The 20,847-nt window shown below is 41.0% G+C and overlaps 3 protein-coding genes and 2 non-coding genes across 9 annotated transcripts; 4 read left to right on the top strand and 1 right to left on the bottom strand.

The window, feature by feature from the left end:
* Nucleotides 1-275: 275 nt before the first annotated feature.
* grna (granulin a) lies at nt 276-9,753 on the bottom strand. Its single transcript, XM_029158116.3, has 20 exons — nt 9,624-9,753; nt 9,063-9,203; nt 8,442-8,579; nt 8,221-8,349; nt 7,998-8,079; nt 7,122-7,228; nt 6,773-6,926; nt 6,538-6,663; nt 5,717-5,814; nt 5,398-5,634; nt 5,051-5,287; nt 4,704-4,940; nt 4,159-4,395; nt 3,812-4,048; nt 3,465-3,701; nt 2,920-3,156; nt 2,329-2,667; nt 1,960-2,196; nt 1,580-1,828; nt 276-1,045 (listed from the first exon to the last, which is right to left on the bottom strand). The coding sequence occupies exons 2-20, from the start codon at nt 9,201-9,203 to the stop codon at nt 902-904; spliced, it is 3,603 nt and encodes a 1,200-aa protein (XP_029013949.1). The 5' UTR covers nt 9,624-9,753; the 3' UTR covers nt 276-901.
* An 817-nt stretch (nt 9,754-10,570) lies between these two features.
* Nucleotides 10,571-16,900, top strand: slc25a39 (solute carrier family 25 member 39). Of its 5 annotated transcripts, XM_029158122.3 has the most exons (13): nt 10,575-10,778; nt 11,535-11,599; nt 12,147-12,252; nt 12,439-12,498; nt 12,710-12,760; nt 13,286-13,395; nt 13,507-13,574; nt 13,733-13,857; nt 13,951-14,124; nt 14,382-14,491; nt 14,836-14,917; nt 15,228-15,308; nt 15,409-16,900. In XM_029158122.3, exons 3-13 carry the CDS (start codon nt 12,156-12,158, stop codon nt 15,525-15,527), a joined length of 1,077 nt encoding a protein of 358 aa, XP_029013955.1. In that variant the 5' UTR covers nt 10,575-10,778; nt 11,535-11,599; nt 12,147-12,155; the 3' UTR covers nt 15,528-16,900. The 5 variants fall into 5 exon arrangements, with proteins under 5 accessions (XP_029013952.1, XP_029013959.1, XP_029013955.1 ...); XM_029158119.3 differs by lacking the exon at nt 11,535-11,599 and having other exon boundaries at nt 10,571-10,778; nt 12,151-12,252; XM_055510621.1 differs by lacking the exon at nt 11,535-11,599 and having other exon boundaries at nt 10,575-10,801.
* A 203-nt stretch (nt 16,901-17,103) lies between these two features.
* rpl3 (ribosomal protein L3) lies at nt 17,104-20,765 on the top strand. The gene is made up of 9 exons (XM_029159652.3): nt 17,104-17,255; nt 17,751-17,943; nt 18,310-18,478; nt 18,807-18,942; nt 19,127-19,313; nt 19,421-19,683; nt 20,043-20,138; nt 20,227-20,346; nt 20,642-20,765. Exons 1-9 carry the CDS (start codon nt 17,253-17,255, stop codon nt 20,684-20,686), a joined length of 1,212 nt encoding a protein of 403 aa, XP_029015485.1. The 5' UTR covers nt 17,104-17,252; the 3' UTR covers nt 20,687-20,765.
* LOC114861174 (small nucleolar RNA U83B) lies at nt 18,980-19,056 on the top strand. Its single transcript, XR_003786725.1, has one exon. It is a non-coding gene; the product is annotated as a small nucleolar RNA U83B (small nucleolar RNA).
* Nucleotides 20,442-20,575, top strand: LOC114861171 (small nucleolar RNA SNORA54). The gene has a single exon (XR_003786722.1). It is a non-coding gene; the product is annotated as a small nucleolar RNA SNORA54 (small nucleolar RNA).
* Nucleotides 20,766-20,847: the final 82 nt, after the last annotated feature.

The raw sequence follows: 20,847 nt of genomic DNA on the forward strand, positions 1-20,847 counted from the left end.
TATTTTTTTAATTTGTTTATGAATTACAGTCCATCAGCACAGTGTATATAAGATATTTTGCTGGTGCATTAATGCAAAGCAAATCATAGTAATTTAGAAGTTGATGAACCTTTATTGAACCTGTATTTTGTTAACAATTAAACAAATAAATGTGAACGTCATTGATGGTACATTACCTGCTTGTTAATATATTGTAACATATATGTGTGTGTGTGTTATTTCTCATCTGTCCCATTTAATATAATTCTTACGTTCTCAAAGAAGGATTTGAAAAGTTGTAGCATTATATCCCATTTATTCACGTTAATGAAACAAGCATGTAAATCAGCACGTATGTTTCATTTCATTTGAGATATAGGTGAATTGTATTTGTTATGGTGAGTGTTGAATCCCATTAACAGATGCACACTATACAATATTCAGCCACATTTAAAAACACTAGATTGCTATGTATACTTTAACGAAGATGACATTTTAATCATTGTAGCTGCCACAAAATGAATTCACAGATAAAGTACTGCACATAAAAATATAAGCCTGAACAGAAACCAATGGAGCAAAATGAACTGTTCCTTCATCATGAAGTGGAATTAGACAGCTTTGGGACTCATTATAGACAGATAAGTGTATTTTCCCAAAAAAGGCAGTTTAAGGAGAACACACAGTAAGAGACAGCTGATAGTGGACACTGCCTGTGGAGTGTTTCATTTATTTTCTTATATAATGAAGCAGAGTTTGTTAGTTGTTAATGAGTTAATCACAGGTTTATATGTTAGTTTGAATTTAGATGCACAAGAAAAAAACTTTTAACTTAATCATGACAATCATTAAATCCCTTTAAATTATGTTGTATTTGGGAATCACCCGAAAAATTAAACAACAGTTTGCTAAAACAATGATTTTACACAACTAGAGCTCTCTTTTCATTGGCACGGAACATATGCCAGTTGAACCAGTTGAACCTGGTGTTCTTAATGCAGTCACCAGTGTCAGTGCAGGTGTACCCGGCCTCGCAGCAGTGCTTCATGTCGCTGCAGCACACCGCCTGCAGAAATGCCATAGGAGGGAAGAGATGCAAGACTGTTAGCCAGCAGTTAAAGAATGTTATTATGGTGTAAACAATCTTTGTGATGAAATTTCATAATAAAGAAATACTTTTCAAAATAATAATTACCACATAGTGATATTCATTTTAACACCACTAGGTGGCGTAAATGGCTGTACCATTTAATATAAATGTACAATTAATATATGTTTTTTAATGCATTAGCTGGACTTGGATGTGATGTTTAACAGTATCCCATCTACAGTGATGTAACACAGCTTTATGAACTGTTACATAATATGTGTGATTTTCAAACAATAATTACACTGGAGTACATTGTGCTCTGGTCTACAAGAACAATTTATCATTAATATGTCCAATTTTAAAAATCATCAACCAGCACCTGTAAGGCTCACAATGGGCCATGTCTTATGTACGGTGCAGGACAGATGTTAGACCATCTTTTCAGTCCAGCAATCTCACTCTCAGGAAAGAAAGCACTTATTAAAATTTCAAATTCTGAAAATGTCTTACATTAGGCAGTGGACAGCAGCCCCATTTAGTGGCAGACACCCTGCAGCAGGTCTGCCCATCTCTACACTTGGTTTTGTCGTCACATGGCACGTCTTTGGACTTTACAGGACTGGGCTGGTGTTGCTGTTTAGGCAGCAACACAGGTGTCAGTAGAAGAGTCTCCACATGCAACTTCTGACAAGACTTTGAGGCCATGTTGCAGGTGTAGCCCTTTGGGCAGCAGTGTTCCTGGTCTGGACAGCACACAGCCTGGAGAAAACATGCAGATGTTAGCGTTGATATCACTTACTTTACATACGCACGCTTGGCAATGCTAATTACTGCATATTTGCATGTCCAATAGCTGCCATGTTTCCACTTATCTCCCTTCACACACTTACGTTTTGCATCGGGCAACAGCCCCACTCGCCGGACTTCAGCCGACAGCAGGTGGTGTCTTTAGGACACTGATTCAGACCGCCACACTGCTCAGAGCCGGGAGGAGCATCAGCACTGGTGGTCGCCTGAAGCTTGGTGTACCATGGGATCACCACTTCCCCTTTGATGCATGATGTCTTGTGCTCATCACACTTGTACTGTTTGGGGCAACAGTGGCTCCCATCAGAGCAGCACACTGCCTAGAAGGAAGTGAGAGAAGAAGTGCTACTGTCATTTTATGAGTCCTGCTCTCTAGTTCTTCATTAATGCATGCTGCAATAACAGTCTGCATGTTAAGCTTCACCCGATTCAATGATTTTCAAGATGCTCACCTGGGGCAGTGGACAACATCCCCACTTGTGAGTAGAAACCATGAAGCAGCAAGTTGTGTATTGAGGGCAGCTGGTGTGGGCATCACATTGTACTCTGTTGTGAGCTCCTGTGTTCTCCTCCTCATCTTCCTCCTTCCACTTCTCGTCTTGCTCTGCTACCACTATGCCTGTTTCGTGTTTTTGGGTGCTGAAGGCTACTGTAGTGGGTGCCACTGTAGTAAATGCAGGCTTTTTCCGTGTCATGGGTGAGGAGCCTGAGGCACCCTTGCAGGTGACTGTGGTCAGGTCACAGGTGGTGCCAGAAGGACAGCAGTGTTCATGGTCGTTGCAACAGACAGCCTTATAGAAGATACAATTATACTCAGTCAGTCAAAAACATCAACTTATCCTTAGACTAAGAAAAATATTTACACGTCCAGTAAAAATGATTTCATCAAATTTAGATCAAATATTTTTAAACGTATTAGTGCATGTTGCACTGACTGAGTGGATGGCATTGGATGGAGTAACAATAATGTGTAGCTCCACCTTCATTACAATATATGCATTTACCTCAAGACTTTAAAAACAACAAACTACTGTAAGTTGTACCTCTGGTAGGGGACAGCAAGCCCAGTCCCCTGTTTTGGTCTTGCAGCACGTGGTACCATCTGGGCAGCTGGCTGTGGAGTTGCATGGAACATTTCTGGCCTCCACATTCTGCCTAGGGATGACTGGTAGTTTCTCTGCCCATGGTAAAGCTCCTGTCTCACCATCACAGGTCCCTGCAGCCAGGTTACATTGTTTGCCATGCGGGCAACAGTGTAGGAAGTCGTTACAACAGACAGCCTGAGTGTGATACGATTGGACAGATGGAAAACCATAAATGCACAGCTTAACCTTTTGCATAATATGAATTTAAATGGGGGTGGGCATTTATCGCCCCTCCAGGGACACTGTCCTGGTTGTTTTCCAAACTCTCCCTGCTGATCACCTCCATCAGGTGTGTCAATTGCTTTTTCAGCCGCTGGTTGGCTGAACACACCTGATTGAGGTAATCAGCAGGAAAACCAGTAAGACAGTGACCGAGGACCAGAATTACCCACCCCTGCATTTAAATAAAGACTTGAAAACTGCTACAGGTAACTAAGTTGCACCTCTGGGAAAGGACAGCAAGCCCAGCCTCCATCCTTGGTCTTGCAGCACGTGGTACCATCTGGGCAGCTGGCTGTGGAGTTGCATGGAACATTTCTGGCCTCCACATTCTGCCTAGGGATGACTGGTAGTTTCTCTGCCCATGGTAAGACTCCTGTCTCACCATCACAGGTCCCTGCAGCCAGGTTACATTGTTTGCCATGCGGGCAACAGTGTAGGAAGTCGTTACAACAGACAGCCTGAGTGTGATACGATTGGACAGATGGAAAACCATAAATGCATAGCTTCACCTTTTACATAGTATGCATTTATAAAGACTTGAAAACTACTACAGGTAACTAGGTTGCACCTCTGGGAAAGGACAGCAAGCCCAGCCTCCATCCTTGGTCTTGCAGCACGTGGTACCATCTGGGCAGCTGGCTGTGGAGTTGCATGGAACATTTCTGGCCTCCACATTCTGCCTAGGGATGACTGGTAGTTTCTCTGCCCATGGTAAAGCTCCTGTCTCACCATCACAGGTCCCTGCAGCCAGGTTACATTGTTTGCCATGCGGGCAACAGTGTAGGAAGTCGTTACAACAGACAGCCTGAGTGTGATACGATTGGACAGATGGAAAACCATAAATGCACAGCTTCACCTTTTACATAGTATGCATTTATAAAGACTTGAAAACTACTACAGGTAACTAGGTTGCACCTCTGGGAAAGGACAGCAAGCCCAGCCTCCATCCTTGGTCTTGCAGCACGTGGTACCATCTGGGCAGCTGGCTGTGGAGTTGCATGGAACATTTCTGGCCTCCACATTCTGCCTAGGGATGACTGGTAGTTTCTCTGCCCATGGTAAAGCTCCTGTCTCACCATCACAGGTCCCTGCAGCCAGGTTACATTGTTTGCCATGCGGGCAACAGTGTAGGAAGTCGTTACAACAGACAGCCTGAGTGTGATACGATTGGACAGATGGAAAACCATAAATGCACAGCTTAACCTTTTGCATAATATGAATTTAAATGGGGGTGGGCATTTATCGCCCCTCCAGGGACACTGTCCTGGTTGTTTTCCAAACTCTCCCTGCTGATCACCTCCATCAGGTGTGTCAATTGCTTTTTCAGCCGCTGGTTGGCTGAACACACCTGATTGAGGTAATCAGCAGGAAAACCAGTAAGACAGTGACCGAGGACCAGAATTACCCACCCCTGCATTTAAATAAAGACTTGAAAACTGCTACAGGTAACTAAGTTGCACCTCTGGGAAAGGACAGCAAGCCCAGCCTCCATCCTTGGTCTTGCAGCACGTGGTACCATCTGGGCAGCTGGCTGTGGAGTTGCATGGAACATTTCTGGCCTCCACATTCTGCCTAGGGATGACTGGTAGTTTCTCTGCCCATGGTAAGACTCCTGTCTCACCATCACAGGTCCCTGCAGCCAGGTTACATTGTTTGCCATGCGGGCAACAGTGTAGGAAGTCGTTACAACAGACAGCCTGAGTGTGATACGATTGGACAGATGGAAAACCATAAATGCTCAGCTTCACCTTTTACATAGTATGCATTTATAAAGACTTGAAAACTACTACAGGTAACTAGGTTGCACCTCTGGGAAAGGACAGCAAGCCCAGCCTCCATCCTTGGTCTTGCAGCACGTGGTACCATCTGGGCAGCTGGCTGTGGAGTTGCATGGAACATTTCTGGCCTCCACATTCTGCCTAGGGATGACTGGTAGTTTCTCTGCCCATGGTAAGACTCCTGTCTCACCATCACAGGTCCCTGCAGCCAGGTTACATTGTTTGCCATGCGGGCAACAGTGTAGGAAGTCGTTACAACAGACAGCCTGAGTGTGATACGATTGGACAGATGGAAAACCATAAATGCATAGCTTCACCTTTTACATAGTATGCATTTATAAAGACTTGAAAACTACTACAGGTAACTAGGTTGCACCTCTGGGAAAGGACAGCAAGCCCAGCCTCCATCCTTGGTCTTGCAGCACGTGGTACCATCTGGGCAGCTGGCTGTGGAGTTGCATGGAACAGTTCTGGCTTCCACATTTTGCCTAGGCATGGCTGGTACCTTTGTGACCATGGGTACGGCACTTGTGTCATCTTCACAGGTGTTTTTAGCCAGGTTGCACCTTTTACCTTTTGGACAGCAGCCCTTGTGGTCCTTACAGCAAACAGCCTGGGAAAGATACAGACAGTTTGTTCATATGCTGGCGACATCCTTAAAGTCAACAGTGAGTGAAGCAAGAGAAAAGTTGTACCTTTGGTAGAGGACAGCAGCTCCAGCCACCAGATTGGCTTCCACAGCATGTGTAGTTTTCTGGACAGGCTACGGTTTCACTACAGGGCACGTCACTACCTGGTATAATGTCATATCAAAAAACAGTGAATAGGTCACATATCTGAAATGGAGAAAAACTATAAATGAATTAAACATTTATTTGTAATCCTACTATTCTAATCTATTCTATTCTACTTAAAAATAGAAATTGTTTTAAAATATGGCAACTGAAAAATAGGCTCTGTAGGACAGAACATACTACTGTGAGACTGTCAAAGTCAAGTTACATTATTAGCTGGTGCAAAAGAAATTACAGTGAATATTTATCATATTTTTCATAATAAGAATGAGCATGTGATGCCGAAGGTGCGGCTCACTGGTGTGGGTTTAAATAAAATGTTTTGGACAACATACTCTATGTTCACCGTGATTTTTTTTTTTTCATAGCAGGGCATTCTCTAGAGGAAACATTTTGCTTTGCCAGTAAGCCATGCATTTACTGACACACCTAAACCAAATGGAATGAAGCCATGATAAGCCAGAATATCTGTTGCAAGATCGGGGTAGTGGTTCAAATAACTTTAACCCTGTACAAGAAGCCTCCATCTTCTTTTAAAGTGTGAGGATCATTATTAGTGACATTTAATCCCTCAGTGCTAAGCTCTTCACCACACACTTCCAACTGATATATACACATCTTATTTTATTTGTATATTTTTATATTCTAACTTTTAATTTGTAAATGTAGATGTAGATGTGCTAAGTGTTCTATATAATTAGGTGCAAAGTAACAAGCCTCACTTCCAGCTGCCTTAGTAACAGATGACACAGACACTTCCTCTTGTGAAGGAGGAACCGTATTCGCTGTGGTGTCCTGAGTTTTTTCAGATCCACTGTCAGCAGCTGCCTCTGCAGTCATGTGTTCACCTTTAGAAGAAACGCACACAGAGGGAGTTGTGTGAGCACATGCACATATTTAGGTCTGATTAACAATAATGAGGAAGTTATCAAACAAAACAAAAAAAATAATTCTGACCTTTCTGGTTCTCCCACTCTGCTCTTATTCTGGCGGGGAGTTTGTCCCACATAGGCATCGCTGTTTTGGTGGACAAGGAAATACATTTGGACTGTTTGATGTCACAAGCGGTCCCCTCAGGACAGCAGTGTACCTTATCCTCACAACACACGGCCTGTGTAGACAATACACGTATATAATGTAGGTATCATCTTAAAACTAAATGTGATAAGGGAACATAAATTCACGATACTTGGTTATCAAGGCAGGACATGGAAATGCTTCATTTGACTTTATACTCATTCATATTCTCATTCATTGCTGAACAGAATCCCACAGAATGTTGATAACCAGCATAACCACTCTGTACCTTCGGCATTGGGCAGCAGCCCCACTTTCCGTCTGGGGTTTCACAGCAAGTGGTTCCTTGTGGACATTCAGACTTTCCATCGCTGCATGGAACTGCAGTCACAAGTTCTGCAACAAAACAGGTGCCAGCAAGTGGGCAAATGCCCTGTCATTCATTGTAATGTTGTTTTCTATCCAAAAACCCTCGCAGTGGCAGCAACATAGTTATCTTCTCCAACCTTCAACACATTATACTTAGCATATAAGCATAGCAAGGCACTTGTAGCATTATGCATAGAACATTATGACAGTTTCATTTGTTAATCTACCCATCATCAAACCTGCGTATCTAGCACTACCACTTCTGCCGTGTCACATGCATCGTAACCCATGTGACACTGTTCTGGAAAATCACCAAACTCTGGACAGGTACGCCTTCTTTATTTAAATTCTTAAACACAGAAGAGCCGGTACTAGATAGATTGAGCTAATCTTACATTCGCTCATATTAGGACACAGTGGCAATTCCCAATACTTGTTGTGCAACTTTATTAGAAAGGAAGGACTGTCCAACTGTGCAATCACACATAAACGTAAAACTTTAAAACAAAAAAGTCTGTCTTTTGAGGTAAAGCCCTTATTGGGCTGAACCAAACGACAGCATAGTCATTTGCATCTGCCAGTATATCATGTCAAAGCACAGAGACATACATGCATAAAATGAAAGTCATTGTAAAAGGTGCTTTGTAAAAAAGCCCATCTCAGCTAAGCTGGCAAGACTCTTGAAATTACAACATTACATTACATCAGTTTATTCACAAGCAATTTAAATATATTAAAATTTCTTATGGAGCCACTGCAGTCAGTAAATAGGTAGAAACATGTAAAAGCCTCTCACCTCTTTTAATGCAGGAGCGACTGTCTCCGCTACACTGATGGTCCTCAGGACAGCAGTGTTTCCCATCAGAGCAGGGGGATCCCTGACGGAGAGTCATTAGAGGCATCGTAATGGTTTTTCATTTCCAAAAATATCTTGTCTTCTATATTTTTTTTTTGCATTTTTTGTTATAATTTCTCAGTTGAAATCATTTGTGGAAAATAAGTAGGCAGGGTTTAATTACATGAGCTAGAGGGCAGCAGCCAAACTTTGTCAAGGCCCTCAGACAGGAAAACTCAGGTGGGCATCGTGACAGGTCAGGACAGACGTTGTCTTCATCCTCTCCTATGTATGTTTTGATCATCCTGAAGGACTGAAGAGACAGGGCAAACACACCAAATTCTCACTCACAACTACGCCCATGCTCCTGGGAAGATCACTAACACGACTGGTGCTTGTTCTTACTTTGGAGAGTCTGGGGTCACTATAAGATGTTCTTTCCACCCATGGCATGGACACGGTGGCATTCACACAGCTGGATGTGGCTACATCGCAGAGTGTGGCTGCAGGACAGCAGTGGATGTGATCCTCACAACACTCAGCCTGTGGGCAGAGCAGTAGTAGAAACACTTTGACTAGCAAAATGTTGAACTAGCTATCACATAGGCTAAATGAGGTCTGAGCATTTATCTGACTCCTCAAGTAGTTAAAAACACATGAATAGCACCACTGTACTACCTTATTGTTCGTACAATTCAAGAAGCTACAAAAAATGTTCACCTATATGTACATGATGGATAAAATGCTTTACTGAAAGTGAAGCAATGCCATTTTGTTGGGTGTAGAGCAGGAAACACTTAAGACACAGGAAAATCCCTTTTTGAAGTAAGAGAAGTGCTCAGAGTGTGACACACCTACTGGTATTAGGTTGAATTATTACAGGGCAAAACAAGTGTCAGCACAGTTTTACGTACTGTGGTGATGGTAGAGTTTAGCACATTTTAGCCAATGTTTTCATTCAGAAACCTTCATTTTACTGTCATGAAAATGCAATGCAGAACGTGCAGGTGCTACGATCAAACTGACCTGATCGAAGGGGCAGCATTTGAAGCCACTGGCCGGGTCACTGCAGCAGGTTTGACCTTCCTCGCACCGTCTTCCATCTGGACACTGGTGAGCACCAACCAGGGCCAGAACAGCCCAGCAGAGCACAACCCACAGCTGCATCTGCACAGAACGAAAGACACAGACAAGACGGCAGTCTTTCACAAAAGTGAAAGTTTTGTGTAGTTGTACTCAGTACAGTGATACAGTTTATTCAGTTCATGACCTGTACTACTTCCTTTTTGAAGGCTGATTCTGCTTTTTTTAATTTCCTATTGATCAATTTATTTCGCAGCAAATAGAGGTTCAACGTAATAAAATCGAATGTTACTCGGTATCAGTTTCGCTTATATCGACAAATAAATGCGACAAAAAATATCGACTAATAATGAGAGTTCAGTGTGAGTTTCACGAACCAATATCTAACGCATGGCGCTTTATTCCGCTGTAATCAAAATGAAATGTAAACATTACTCGAAATGTCTTTACAGTTCATTAAAATGACTTTCTTCGCTAAGAAAGTAGTCTCATTGTTGTTCCTACCTTAGTAAAAGAGTGACGCGCTGTTGTGAACTGCCAGGTGTTTCACAAGTGTCTCAGCACAAAATGGCACAACTGATGATCATTTATTGTGTTACACTACAGTGGGAGTGTGGGCGAGAAAGGGAGGGAGAGAGAGAGAGAGCGAGAAAGAGAGAGGGAGAGAGCGAGAGAGAGAGAGAGAGAGAGAGAGAGAGCGGTGGTGGTGGTTCCTGATACTCTAGTGCCTTTTATCCACTGTGTAAGAATAATAGTCTTATTAGACACTTTAATCGACAAACTTTCTCACATTTTTCTTTCTATTTTCCTACATCGGTTGGTTTTTACTGATGGACAAACTTGCTTACATGCAACAGCAGTGCACCACAGTGTTGTGATCATCAGGCGGCGCTAGAGTGAAGTGTAGACTGTCAACAGGGAAGTTCGCTTCCGATTCGCTGAGGGGAAAGTCAAAGAGTACTTGACTTTGACAAGTGTGTCACTTTCTTTCTTTTTCTTTTATTACCACGTATTTTATCTTTATCGATAAATTTGGTCGATTAATTTGGCCTTGTATGTAAATTCTGTATTCATGGAATTGCATGACGTGCATTATTTATATGTATGTATCAATGCTATTCAATAAAAAAGTATCTTTAATAAATATCAAATTCCCAATAAAACAGGAAGTAGCCTCTGAGCCTCATACTGTAGTTTTTAGGCTTCAATATAAATACTTAAATAAAGGTAGGCGTTCAAAGTATATACCATAACATTACTTGTTGGTTATTTCATAAAAAAACGTTTCACAAACACGAAAGTAGGTAATAATATACCTCTGTTTTTTATTTTAATGGCTTCGGCTAAAGATTCCTTATTTGAACGCTGATCTGTAAAACATGCGCACGAGCTTCACTCAATCAGTGAGAGGCGGCCATCTTTACCAACAGTTTTATATAGATCTGTGACGTTTTACTTGCACGTTTTTGTGACTACACAAAACCGGACTGAGCCAGCTTCAGGACGTGAACTTGTTTATCTGCGGGTCTTCTACAATGGAGAACTCGACATGCCTCGTGGCTGCAGCGGAACGTTAGCCACCACCGTAACCAACATTTGGTTATCTGAAATGGATGAAAGCGGTCTCATTTTACGACGACGCTGGCAGTCGAAGTAAAGGTGAGCAACAGCAACGTTAGCTCGTGAGTGCCTGTGCTTTTAAAGCTAACAACCTTAGCTAGCTAGCTTACCCACTTCAGCTGCAGCCAGATGCTGCTGACACGAGATGACACATGCCAAAAAGGACTGCATCGTTGCACTTAATGCAGACACATTTTTTATGTTTTTAGTTGTGACAGGTTACGTGTAGGTTTTAAATGCAATGAAGCTAACGCTCGTCAAAATCTCAAGATCGTTGTAAAGCTGTGTTTTCCCCAGTATAAATAGTAGTAATTTACCGTGCATCATTTCCATTCTACGTCCGGTTGTTCATTAATTATATTATTAGGAACTGTTGTTTTATGTTGCATGAAAGTGCTGACAGAATATTTAAAGTGATTATAAGTGCATTATTTCAGTGCAGAAACAGCCATGAGTATCCAACTGCTGTATTAGAGTGAATTTGTATGTGTATGTAGAGTAAATTAGGTATTTTCATAGGATTACACGATGATTTTACATTACATTAAATTGTGTATCTTTTCACTGGAGGACATGAATTGACCTTCTTATTTGTGTGGGGCATAACAGAAAGTCGGAAGCCATGCTTGTTTGGCAAGGCTTCTTGCTTACCAGACAAATGCTGAGATCCAAGTGGTTTTAACAGTTACACTAGGTCTGCTGTTCTTTTTTGAGAGACCTGAGTTCTGTACTATGTTAGTTTATTTCTCTTTTCTTAGTGGCTGATAAAATGCTTATTCCTTTGTTACTACACAGTCTGTCATTCAGGAGTGGGTCAGGAGGCGAGGCTCTTACTGGCTGTGTGGTGAGATTGTAGACCTGTAAGTTGTAGATAAGATATCGTAATTTTTCTACGACCTCATTATGGGAACTCCACCTTGACATATATGAAGGACCAAACTGGGAGTTTGCAACTTTAGCCATTTTCCTCACAACGATCTACTGAAATAATTAGTCAGTTCATATAAGGTAATATAAAATATTAATCACTTTTTTGACTACATTTTTATTACGCAGTAATAAATGGTCTTTTTCTTTTGGAACACAGTAAAGTTTCTATTATCAACTTCATTTTATCTTATTAAATTGTTGGTAAACACTTTTTTCCCAGTAATTCCACAAAATGTCCAATTCATTTTGGGCTTTTCAAGAATTTGCACCACCCTCTTTAGTCTGACATAACAGGACAGTGACCCAGCAGTGTTAGGTTGCGGATCCTTTAGTTGTTTTACATAACAAGGAGATATAGATACCTACCTACAACATGGGGCTGAATTAAAGCTCTCGGCAGGCTCAGAAAACACCCCGGTTATCTTGAGTTAAAATGCAAAGTGTTAATGTGTTGTTTTATTACTCTTCTTTTGAAAGGTAGGCAGAATGGGGGAGCGGGCCGTCAGTGTTCCAGCGGCTTCGATCTCTCCAGTGCAGCAGATGCTGGCCTCTGGCACTGGAGCCCTCCTCACCTCTGTATTTGGTGAGATAACAGAAGCAAAGCCTGAAAATGAACTTGTTTTTCTAAAGGTTTACACTAAAGAAAAGTGCATTTTATTTTCTATTATTTAAATTGTCAGAGTACTTTTTCTGATAATATATTTTGCTTCTGTGATTGTTCCCAAATTGTGTAATTACTAATAATTAAGTCACTCTTAATTATTTACAGTCACACCACTGGATGTTGTGAAGATCCGGCTGCAGGCTCAGCAGGCACCATTTCACCAAAGTATTAAAAATATTTCCTAGTTTTAGATCAAACATTAGTTTTAAGTAGTGCAGCATTGACATTGCTTTGAACAAATGCTTGTGGAGGTTGTATTTGCCTCATTGCTTTCCTAACTTTACTACACATGTCTGCTTTTGCATTGCTTTTAAACCTGTGTTTTTTTTCTATGTCTTCATGCTTTTTTTTTGCCCTTTTGCTGTTTTATTTCAAGCTTTACCGTGTAAACCAGCTTCATGGAGTGGCGTCACCCGCCCTTCCAAATGTAAGTATGTGACCCAGCTTTACTGCATGCTCAACCTTGGTTGTTGCTTAAAAATACAAAACTTCCTGTTCACGTCCATGTGCTTGACTAACAGACATCTGTTGCCTGAAAAAATAAAAGGCATTTGCAAACACATCCCTGTTGATATAAAAGGCCAATGTTCCTTAGATGTAACCTACTTGTCAAAACTGAACCTTGAACAAAATACAGTATATCCATTTTTTATAGAGTTTTTTTGATCGTTTTGTCAATACCCAAATAAACAGGCAGCGTAAGCGCTGACAAGGACACCCCTTTGGTTATCTTCTGAGTGACTCTGAGGTCATTGCCTTTAGGTGTATTTTGATCTTTTTTTTTCTCAGTCTTATTAAATAACCTAATTTAGAATATGGCAGCACAAATATAGTACAGATTTTGTATGCATTAAAATTATCTATTTTTTGCCTTTTAAATTGCAAGATATTTCTGTTATTGTATGCTTATTTAATTAACTCTGTTGACTGGGGGCTGTTTTGTTTCTTTCAGGGAAATGTTTCCTGTATTGTAATGGACTCATGGATCACATCTATATTTGTCAGAACAGAACTAGTTTCACCAGCTGGTACAAAACACCAATGCATTTCAGTGGGACTCTTGTGAGTAGTGTTGGAGTGGTCTCAAAACAAACTGCTTTGCAATATTCATAGTTTATTTGCAGGAATGCAAATATATATGAAATGTATTGTATTTGATTGTTTGTGCCACAGGATGCTTTTGTGAAGATCACTCGTTATGAAGGGCTCAGGTCTCTGTGGAGTGGGCTGCCACCAACATTGTGAGTAGGGGTTAGATATTATTTTAATGTTATTAACAGTTTCAGTTCCTGTGATGAAACTCCCCAAAACACACTCTAAAGATGGAGGTGGTTCTACAGGGTTTCAACAGAGTAATTGCACAATAATTTACACACACTGTATTTGTATTTGTATGCAGGGTTATGGCTGTCCCTGCTACTATTATCTACTTCACCTGCTACGATCAGCTGCGGGACTTTCTGAGATATGGCCTGGGTTTTCAGGGCAGCCATATCCCTCTTGTTGCTGGTGGTTTAGCCAGATGTAAGTCCTTACAAACCAGAAGTAGATATTCTAAGCATAATGTAGTATGTTACTGAATTTTTGATTGTGAAACCTGTATATTTTGTTTTGCAGTGGGGGCTGTGACAGTAATCAGCCCTCTGGAGCTAGTCAGGACTAAGATGCAATCCCGCCGGCTGTCGTACAGTGAGCTGCGAGTGTGTATCCGCTCTGCTGTGGCACAGGATGGCCTGCTGTCCCTGTGGAGAGGCTGGGGACCCACTGTTCTCCGAGATGTGCCCTTTTCTGGTGAGAGAGTACCATAGAATACAGTATAATATAATGAGTAGAAGACAAGTCTTACAAAAAGTCACATTCTCACTGGAACTGTAGTGAAAAATGTGAATTATTTCACATAGAAATCTTTGTGCCATAACATCTACCAACTAAAAACAGTGTTTGATAAATTTTAGTCAAAAGCTCAGAAAATAAATATAGTTGTCACAGGAATGTCTGAGATCATTAATATTACATTAACAGCAGTGCCTGTTTCTGTGCATTTGTAGCTTTGTACTGGTTTAACTATGAACTGGTGAAGATGCAGTTGTGTGAACAGTCTGGAATGTCTCAGGCCAACTTCTCCATCAGCTTTACTTCAGGAGCTATCTCTGGGGCTGTAAGTACTCTTTATTACCATTAACACACTTGCTGGTTGTTGCAGTATATAAACATAGTTGTAATTACTCTTTGTGACAGTACATATGTCTTTTTTTTCTTTTTATTAACATTTATCAGTGAGCTGTAGGACCACCATCGAGATGAGATTACAAGAATGACTGAATGTACAAAAGTATCTTAGAGATGTTGTAGTGCTGTTGTATCACTGACAATTAAAAACTATACACAGAAACCTTAGAATGACTAACCCTTCATTTGTGTCTAATAACATAATGACTGCATTGGCAGAGAGCCAGGCTAGTGTCTGACCCACATTCAGTACAATTCTTTACTACTTTTTAGATTGCTGCAATCCTGACACTTCCTTTTGACGTAGTGAAGACACGGCGACAGATCCAGCTGGGAGAGATGGATTCTCAGGGAGGTATGTTTCTGTTTTTGTGGTGATTTTTACAGTTGTTACTCTTTGGGTTCGGTGGGGAAAAAACGGACCAAGTAATCACAATCCAGTTACAATTCCAAAGATTAACAGATTGTTTTTAAGGCATTTATAATTAATAACAAAAGGGCAAAGTAAAGCATCCAGCATAAAATATTAATATAAGTTTGTGTGTGTTCAATACACAGTTTTTTTATATTATCATATTCATGTATATAAATGTTTAATATGTATATGTTAATATATATATGAGTGTGGAATACTTTTAATAGTGACATATATCTATTCTTTCTAGTTTCTTTTAAGAAAACTACATCCACCTGGCACATAATGAAGGAAATATGGGCAGAGTTGGGCTACAGGGGCCTTTTTGCAGGTACAGACTTACTGTGTTTTGTATTTGCTGGATGGAACTACTTCTACTACTACTACTGTTTTGCTTCTTAATGGACAATATTTGTGTGTTTCATTTCTAGGTTTTATGCCCAGGGTGATCAAAGTGGCCCCGGCATGTGCTGTTATGATAAGCACCTACGAGTTTGGAAAAGCTTTTTTCCAAAAGATGAACGTTGATCGAGAACGACTGACATCCTGAAGGCTGCATCTGCAGCACTTTGATTTCTTAGTGGCAGAAGCACACAGAGACGCTATTATCAGGACATTTAGGAGTCTTCCTAAGCAGAAGCTTGAGGAACAAGAGGATTGAATTCAATATTGTGTAAACACTTTAGGATGCTGCTACCTGAGGCTTGAGAAACCTAAAGTGCTTGAACAATCTGGTTAGTGAAAGACACTTCAGGACCACAGACTTTGTGGTATTTAAAGATACCTTGAAAAGAGATAAAGAAACCATTTTATCACTGATATGGATCACACCGCAGGATGTTTGGGGCCTGAAAGTTGCAGGTTCAGTACTACTACAGTGTCATGAAGACTGATGTTCATAAAGACGCTGACTGTTTTCACTCTTGACATGTTCGGCATTGGCATTTGAATAATAGAATGACACAATTATTGATTTATGTCACGGACATTTGTATAATGATAAATGTTTGATGGAAGTTTTCTCGCAGAACTGTAATTGCATGAATCATTGGGAAATGTTCTCATTCCTGCTTGAGACAAACTGCATGGTGTGAACAGCTCCACTCAACAGAGAAGCTAGTTAATAAGCTGGTCTATCCTACATTGCTAGAGCAGTAGGGCTTAACACTTGAGATTCATCTACTGGAGAAAATATTTACAAATCTGTTTATTTTCAAGTTAGATCTGTCTAATTGTAGCACTTAATGTTTGCAACAGGAGTTTTGAAATGTGAATTTAAAAAAAATACATACAGGTTTGTGCATTTGAATGTAGAGAAAAGCCACAAGGGACATGCAACGTCTGATGGCAAAGGTAAACCATTGTTTTCATCCAGTCTTTTTTTTTTATTTTAGGATATGAATGCACTCAGTTTGGAACTTATTACATTTATCTTAAAAGTAATAAAGTTAAGAGCCTGGCAATACATTCAATTTGGTGAGGTGATAATAGCTTTAGTAGCTTTACAGAAATGTTGATTCCATTATATATTGTTTTTGGTAAATATACTTTGCCAAGTGCCAATTAATATATATGTCCATTATGATTTACTGAAATTCACCTAAAACCTAAATGCTGTAGTGCAGTTTGACAGCACCACAAACTGAATTATGTAAACCAAATCAACATATCATTAAAACCACTAAATATTTTCTGCTACATATGCATGCATTTTAGATAAATTGTTACTAATAAACTGGTCTCTGAGTGTATAAGCAGAAATTCATGGACATCTGTAAGTTAAATACATTTTAAGTTTTGCCAGAACACATGCCACCATTATATGTTGTTACTGGACCATAAGGCAGGACATTAACCTCAAATGTGTAAATAACTGTCTGTCTTTTTTTAATGAATGAAAACAATAAATGTTTTAAAATGTAATGTTGTGTAAAGAGGAGACAGATGTTTTACAATAACAGGAATCAGATAAAAGCAGGAAAAACAATATATCAACATATAAATACAATAAATATTATTTATATTTGGTTAATTACTGCCCTTGAGTGGAAGCAATAAAGGCTTAGAAACGTAATTAATTACGATTGAATATAGCTTTTGCTTGTAAAGTCAGACAGCGACATCAAGTGGTAGCTTACTTTAATTAATTTGGGACATAAAATACAGGGGGCGGGTCATAACGTGATAGTAACGCTGAGTCTCGCGATACCTTATGTGCTTTATAAACCCATGTCTTCCTAACTGAAGGCCTCTTCGAAATCGGACTGGCGACAAAATGGTGAGTAAGAATTACTGCAGTTAGAGTCTAAGTCGCAATCCTTAAATCATCTGCAACATCCGTAAAGTGTTGACTTTCTAAACCACATATGTCACTACTGTAGCTAATGTACGATGGGCTTAAGTATTGATTTGTGCAGTATTTAAGTTAGAACCATATACTGAGGAAAGAATGCTGCCATACCGGCAACTCGTGGCAAAATGGCTGCTACGACTAGGCCGCTGCAAATATTTTAGCGTATGTGTTGATAAAACACGAACTTTTATATTAGAAATACTACATATATTGTACATTGACAATATAAATCTAATGTCAAGCTGAAATGCGCTTGTCTTAGATGGGAACGTGATTACTGGTACACGCGGGCTGGCTAGCTAAGCTAACGAGGGACTTTATTGATTTTTTTTAGCGTAATTCATTCAAAGTATGATAACTCACTACATTTACGTTTATGACCTATTTTGCTGTGAGGCTTAAGTTTTCCTTCTCCCGCAGTCCCACCGTAAATTTTCGGCTCCACGCCACGGATCCCTGGGCTTCCTGCCCCGCAAGAGGAGCCGGCGCCATCGCGGTAAGGTAAAGAGCTTCCCCAAGGATGACCCCAGCAAGCCCGTGCACCTCACCGCCTTCCTGGGCTACAAGGCCGGCATGACTCACATCGTCCGTGAGGTCGACAGACCTGGTTCGAGTGAGTACGATGGGACTTTTTAAAAGTGTATATATGGATGTTGGAAAATTGACAAAGGCCAGTTTTTAGCAGACTGCTTGGTGTAACAAACAAGTTAATGTTGCATTTTTATAGTTTCTAATTTAAAGTTTTACTTGCATGTGACTGATTGTACTGCAGATTGTCATGTTAAAGTGGTCTTTAAGGTTAGGGTTAGGTGTGGTGTTCTGCCTGTGATGAGACACTCGACGGGCGGACAGAAGGTTTTACACCTGCTGCTGAATGTCGACAATGCTGAGGGCGCCCCATATATGCTTTAAGATGACTGTATATCAGCAAATGTTTGAGATTGAGGTTAAAAAACTATACTTTTTTTTAATTCTGCAGAGGTGAACAAGAAGGAAGTTGTTGAGGCTGTGACCATTGTGGAGACGCCTCCCATGATTGTGGTTGGAGTTGTGGGTTACGTTAACACCCCCCGTGGCCTGCGTACCTTCAAGACCATTTTTGCTGAGCATGTCAGTGACGAGTGCAAGCGCCGCTTCTACAAGAACTGGTGAGCCATGTCACAAATGGAATAAGCGTGAATGTTGTGCTTGAAGCAGATGTTAGTTCCTGTGGTTTCACTGAGTGAGTCTAACATTACGGTGGCCCCTGTGGCAGCTCCACTCAGGTGCCATGTGCCCTGATGAGCTCCGGGTTCCTCTGGCCAGTGGAAAGTGCTTCTTAGAAACTGTGCCATGAGCCGAAACCTTATTGGCTGACACCAGCCCCCTTATCCACATGGAGGGAGGGCGAGCAGCTGCGCACAGTGTTCTTCCGCTGCCCCTCTGGGGTTATGAAGGACCTGTGTAGTTATGTTCTTGCTATGCTACTTATGTCAGGTACAAGTCCAAGAAGAAGGCTTTCACAAAGTATTGCAAGAGATGGCAGGATGATGAGGGCAAGAAGCAGCTGGAGAAGGACTTTGCTTCTATGAAGAAGTACTGCCAGGTCATTCGTATCCTTGCCCACACTCAGGTTGGTTTATTAGGCTTTACCGTGATTTTTATTGAGCGTCTGTCTGTGATGAGACTATGGAACCGACACACATGAGGATATTCTTTTCCATGTTGCCTTCCTTCTGAGAATGAAAATTTACATTATTATACAATTTTACTGTATTTTCTTGTCTGACTAAGGGGTTTTTATTTTGGGTGTCTAGATGCGTTTGCTCTCCCTGAGGCAGAAGAAGTCTCACCTCATGGAGGTGCAGCTGAATGGTGGCACGATCTCTGATAAGGTTGATTGGGCTCGTGAAAAACTTGAGCAGGCAGTACCAGTCAACACAGTGTTCACACAGGATGAGATGATCGATGTGATTGGTGTCACAAAGGGTCACGGATACAAGGGTGAGTCTACAGCTACTTTCATCTTGTTCCGTATTGTGATAACTCCGAACTTTCTCTGCACCTTTTGGTTTGGTACCCTTTAAGAATCAATGTCTTTTGATTTCTAGGTGTCACCAGCCGTTGGCACACGAAAAAGCTTCCTCGCAAAACCCATCGTGGTCTGCGTAAGGTGGCTTGTATCGGTGCTTGGCATCCTGCCCGTGTGGCTTTCTCTGTGGCCCGTGCCGGTCAAAAAGGCTACCACCACCGTACAGAGATCAACAAAAAGATCTACAAAATTGGCCAGGGCTACCACACTAAGGATGGAAAGGTGGTTAAAAACAATGCGTCCACGGAGTACGATCTGTCAAACAAGAGCATCAACCCCCTGGTAAGTGGCTTGTATACTGCACTCCTTTTTGCTATGGTCTTAACTGGAAGCGATGTGAGATAAACCTTTATTTTTATTACTTGCATGTGACTGATTATGCTGCAGATTGTAATGTTAAAGTGGTCTTGTAAGGTGTGGTGTTCTGCCTGTGATGAGACACTCGACGGGCGGACAGAGGGTTTTTATACCTGCTGCTGAATGTCGACTATGCTGAGGGCACCCCATACATGATTTGAGACTGTATTACTGCAAATGTTTGAGATTGCAGAATTAAAACAATATAGTCTTTAAACTTGAGGTGAACAAGAAGGAAGTTAATGTGATGTGAGATAAACCTTTACTTTTTTTATTTCCTAAAGGGAGGCTTTGTCCACTATGGAGAGGTGACCAATGATTTTGTCATGGTGAAAGGCTGTGTTGTGGGAACCAAGAAGAGGGTGTTGACCCTGCGCAAGGTGAGGACAACTGGGGGCCATTCTGTATTGTGTTCTGTTACAATTGTGCAAAATGTCTTGTATTCTAAATGACTATCTTTTTGTCCAGTCTCTGCTGGTGCAGACTAGCCGTCGTGCCTTGGAGAAGATCGATCTCAAGTTCATTGACACAACCTCAAAGTTTGGTCATGGTCGCTTCCAGACTGTGGAGGAAAAGAAGGCTTTCATGGTAAGACCCTTGTACTTGAAGCTCTCGTTGGTTGTGCTTGTTTTGGCTTCAGTTGCTATATTGAGGTTAAAGTAGGAGAATTGTATGATCTTGTTCTGCACTGTTCGTAACCTGGTTCAGTCTTTGGTATGAACTTTGGGTTCCATTCCAGTGCCATAGTGAACTCCAGTGAGGCAGGGGAGCAGTGACTTTTTTGTGCTGGCTCCCTGTTCACTCTCTGGGAACACTGACCTCTCTAAACAAGCAGCACACATGTTGTTTTATCAACATGCTGATCCTTTTATCTCTTCCACAGGGACCACTCAAGAAGGACCATATTGTCAAGGAGGAGAGGGCTTAAACTGCAAACTACAGAGTTTCTTCTTCTGCATTGTGTACCATCATGACTGTTTGCAGACTTTAATAAACCATAAAGATCATTCACGTGTCAACTTTTTTTTTTCCTCCAACTCTGAACAGCTGGAACAAATGTACTAAAGTAAGCCTGGTAGTTTGACTAAA

Source organism: Betta splendens, chromosome 8, assembly GCF_900634795.4.
Source record: "Betta splendens chromosome 8, fBetSpl5.4, whole genome shotgun sequence".
Classification (NCBI taxonomy): domain Eukaryota; kingdom Metazoa; phylum Chordata; class Actinopteri; order Anabantiformes; family Osphronemidae; genus Betta; species Betta splendens.

Bases quoted from the DNA above. Each gene is read 5' to 3' on its own strand.
- slc25a39 (XM_029158119.3), top strand. From the start codon at position 10,733: ATGAAAGCGGTCTCATTTTACGACGACGCTGGCAGTCGAAGTAAAG. The intron at 12,499-12,709 runs GTATTAAAAATA...TTTTATTTCAAG, and splicing joins GCAGGCACCATTTCACCAAA to CTTTACCGTGTAAACCAGCT. The intron at 14,125-14,381 runs GTGAGAGAGTAC...GTGCATTTGTAG, and splicing joins CCGAGATGTGCCCTTTTCTG to CTTTGTACTGGTTTAACTAT.
- grna (XM_029158116.3), bottom strand. From the start codon at position 9,203: ATGCAGCTGTGGGTTGTGCTCTGCTGGGCTGTTCTGGCCCTGGTTGGT. The intron at 8,580-9,062 runs GTCAGTTTGATC...CTCTGCCCACAG, and splicing joins AATGCTGCCCCTTCGATCAG to GCTGAGTGTTGTGAGGATCA. The intron at 4,396-4,703 runs GTGCAACTTAGT...TATCACACTCAG, and splicing joins CTTGCTGTCCTTTCCCAGAG to GCTGTCTGTTGTAACGACTT.
- rpl3 (XM_029159652.3), top strand. The intron at 17,944-18,309 runs GTGAGTACGATG...TTAATTCTGCAG, and splicing joins GGTCGACAGACCTGGTTCGA to AGGTGAACAAGAAGGAAGTT. The intron at 18,479-18,806 runs GTGAGCCATGTC...TACTTATGTCAG, and splicing joins CGCCGCTTCTACAAGAACTG to GTACAAGTCCAAGAAGAAGG.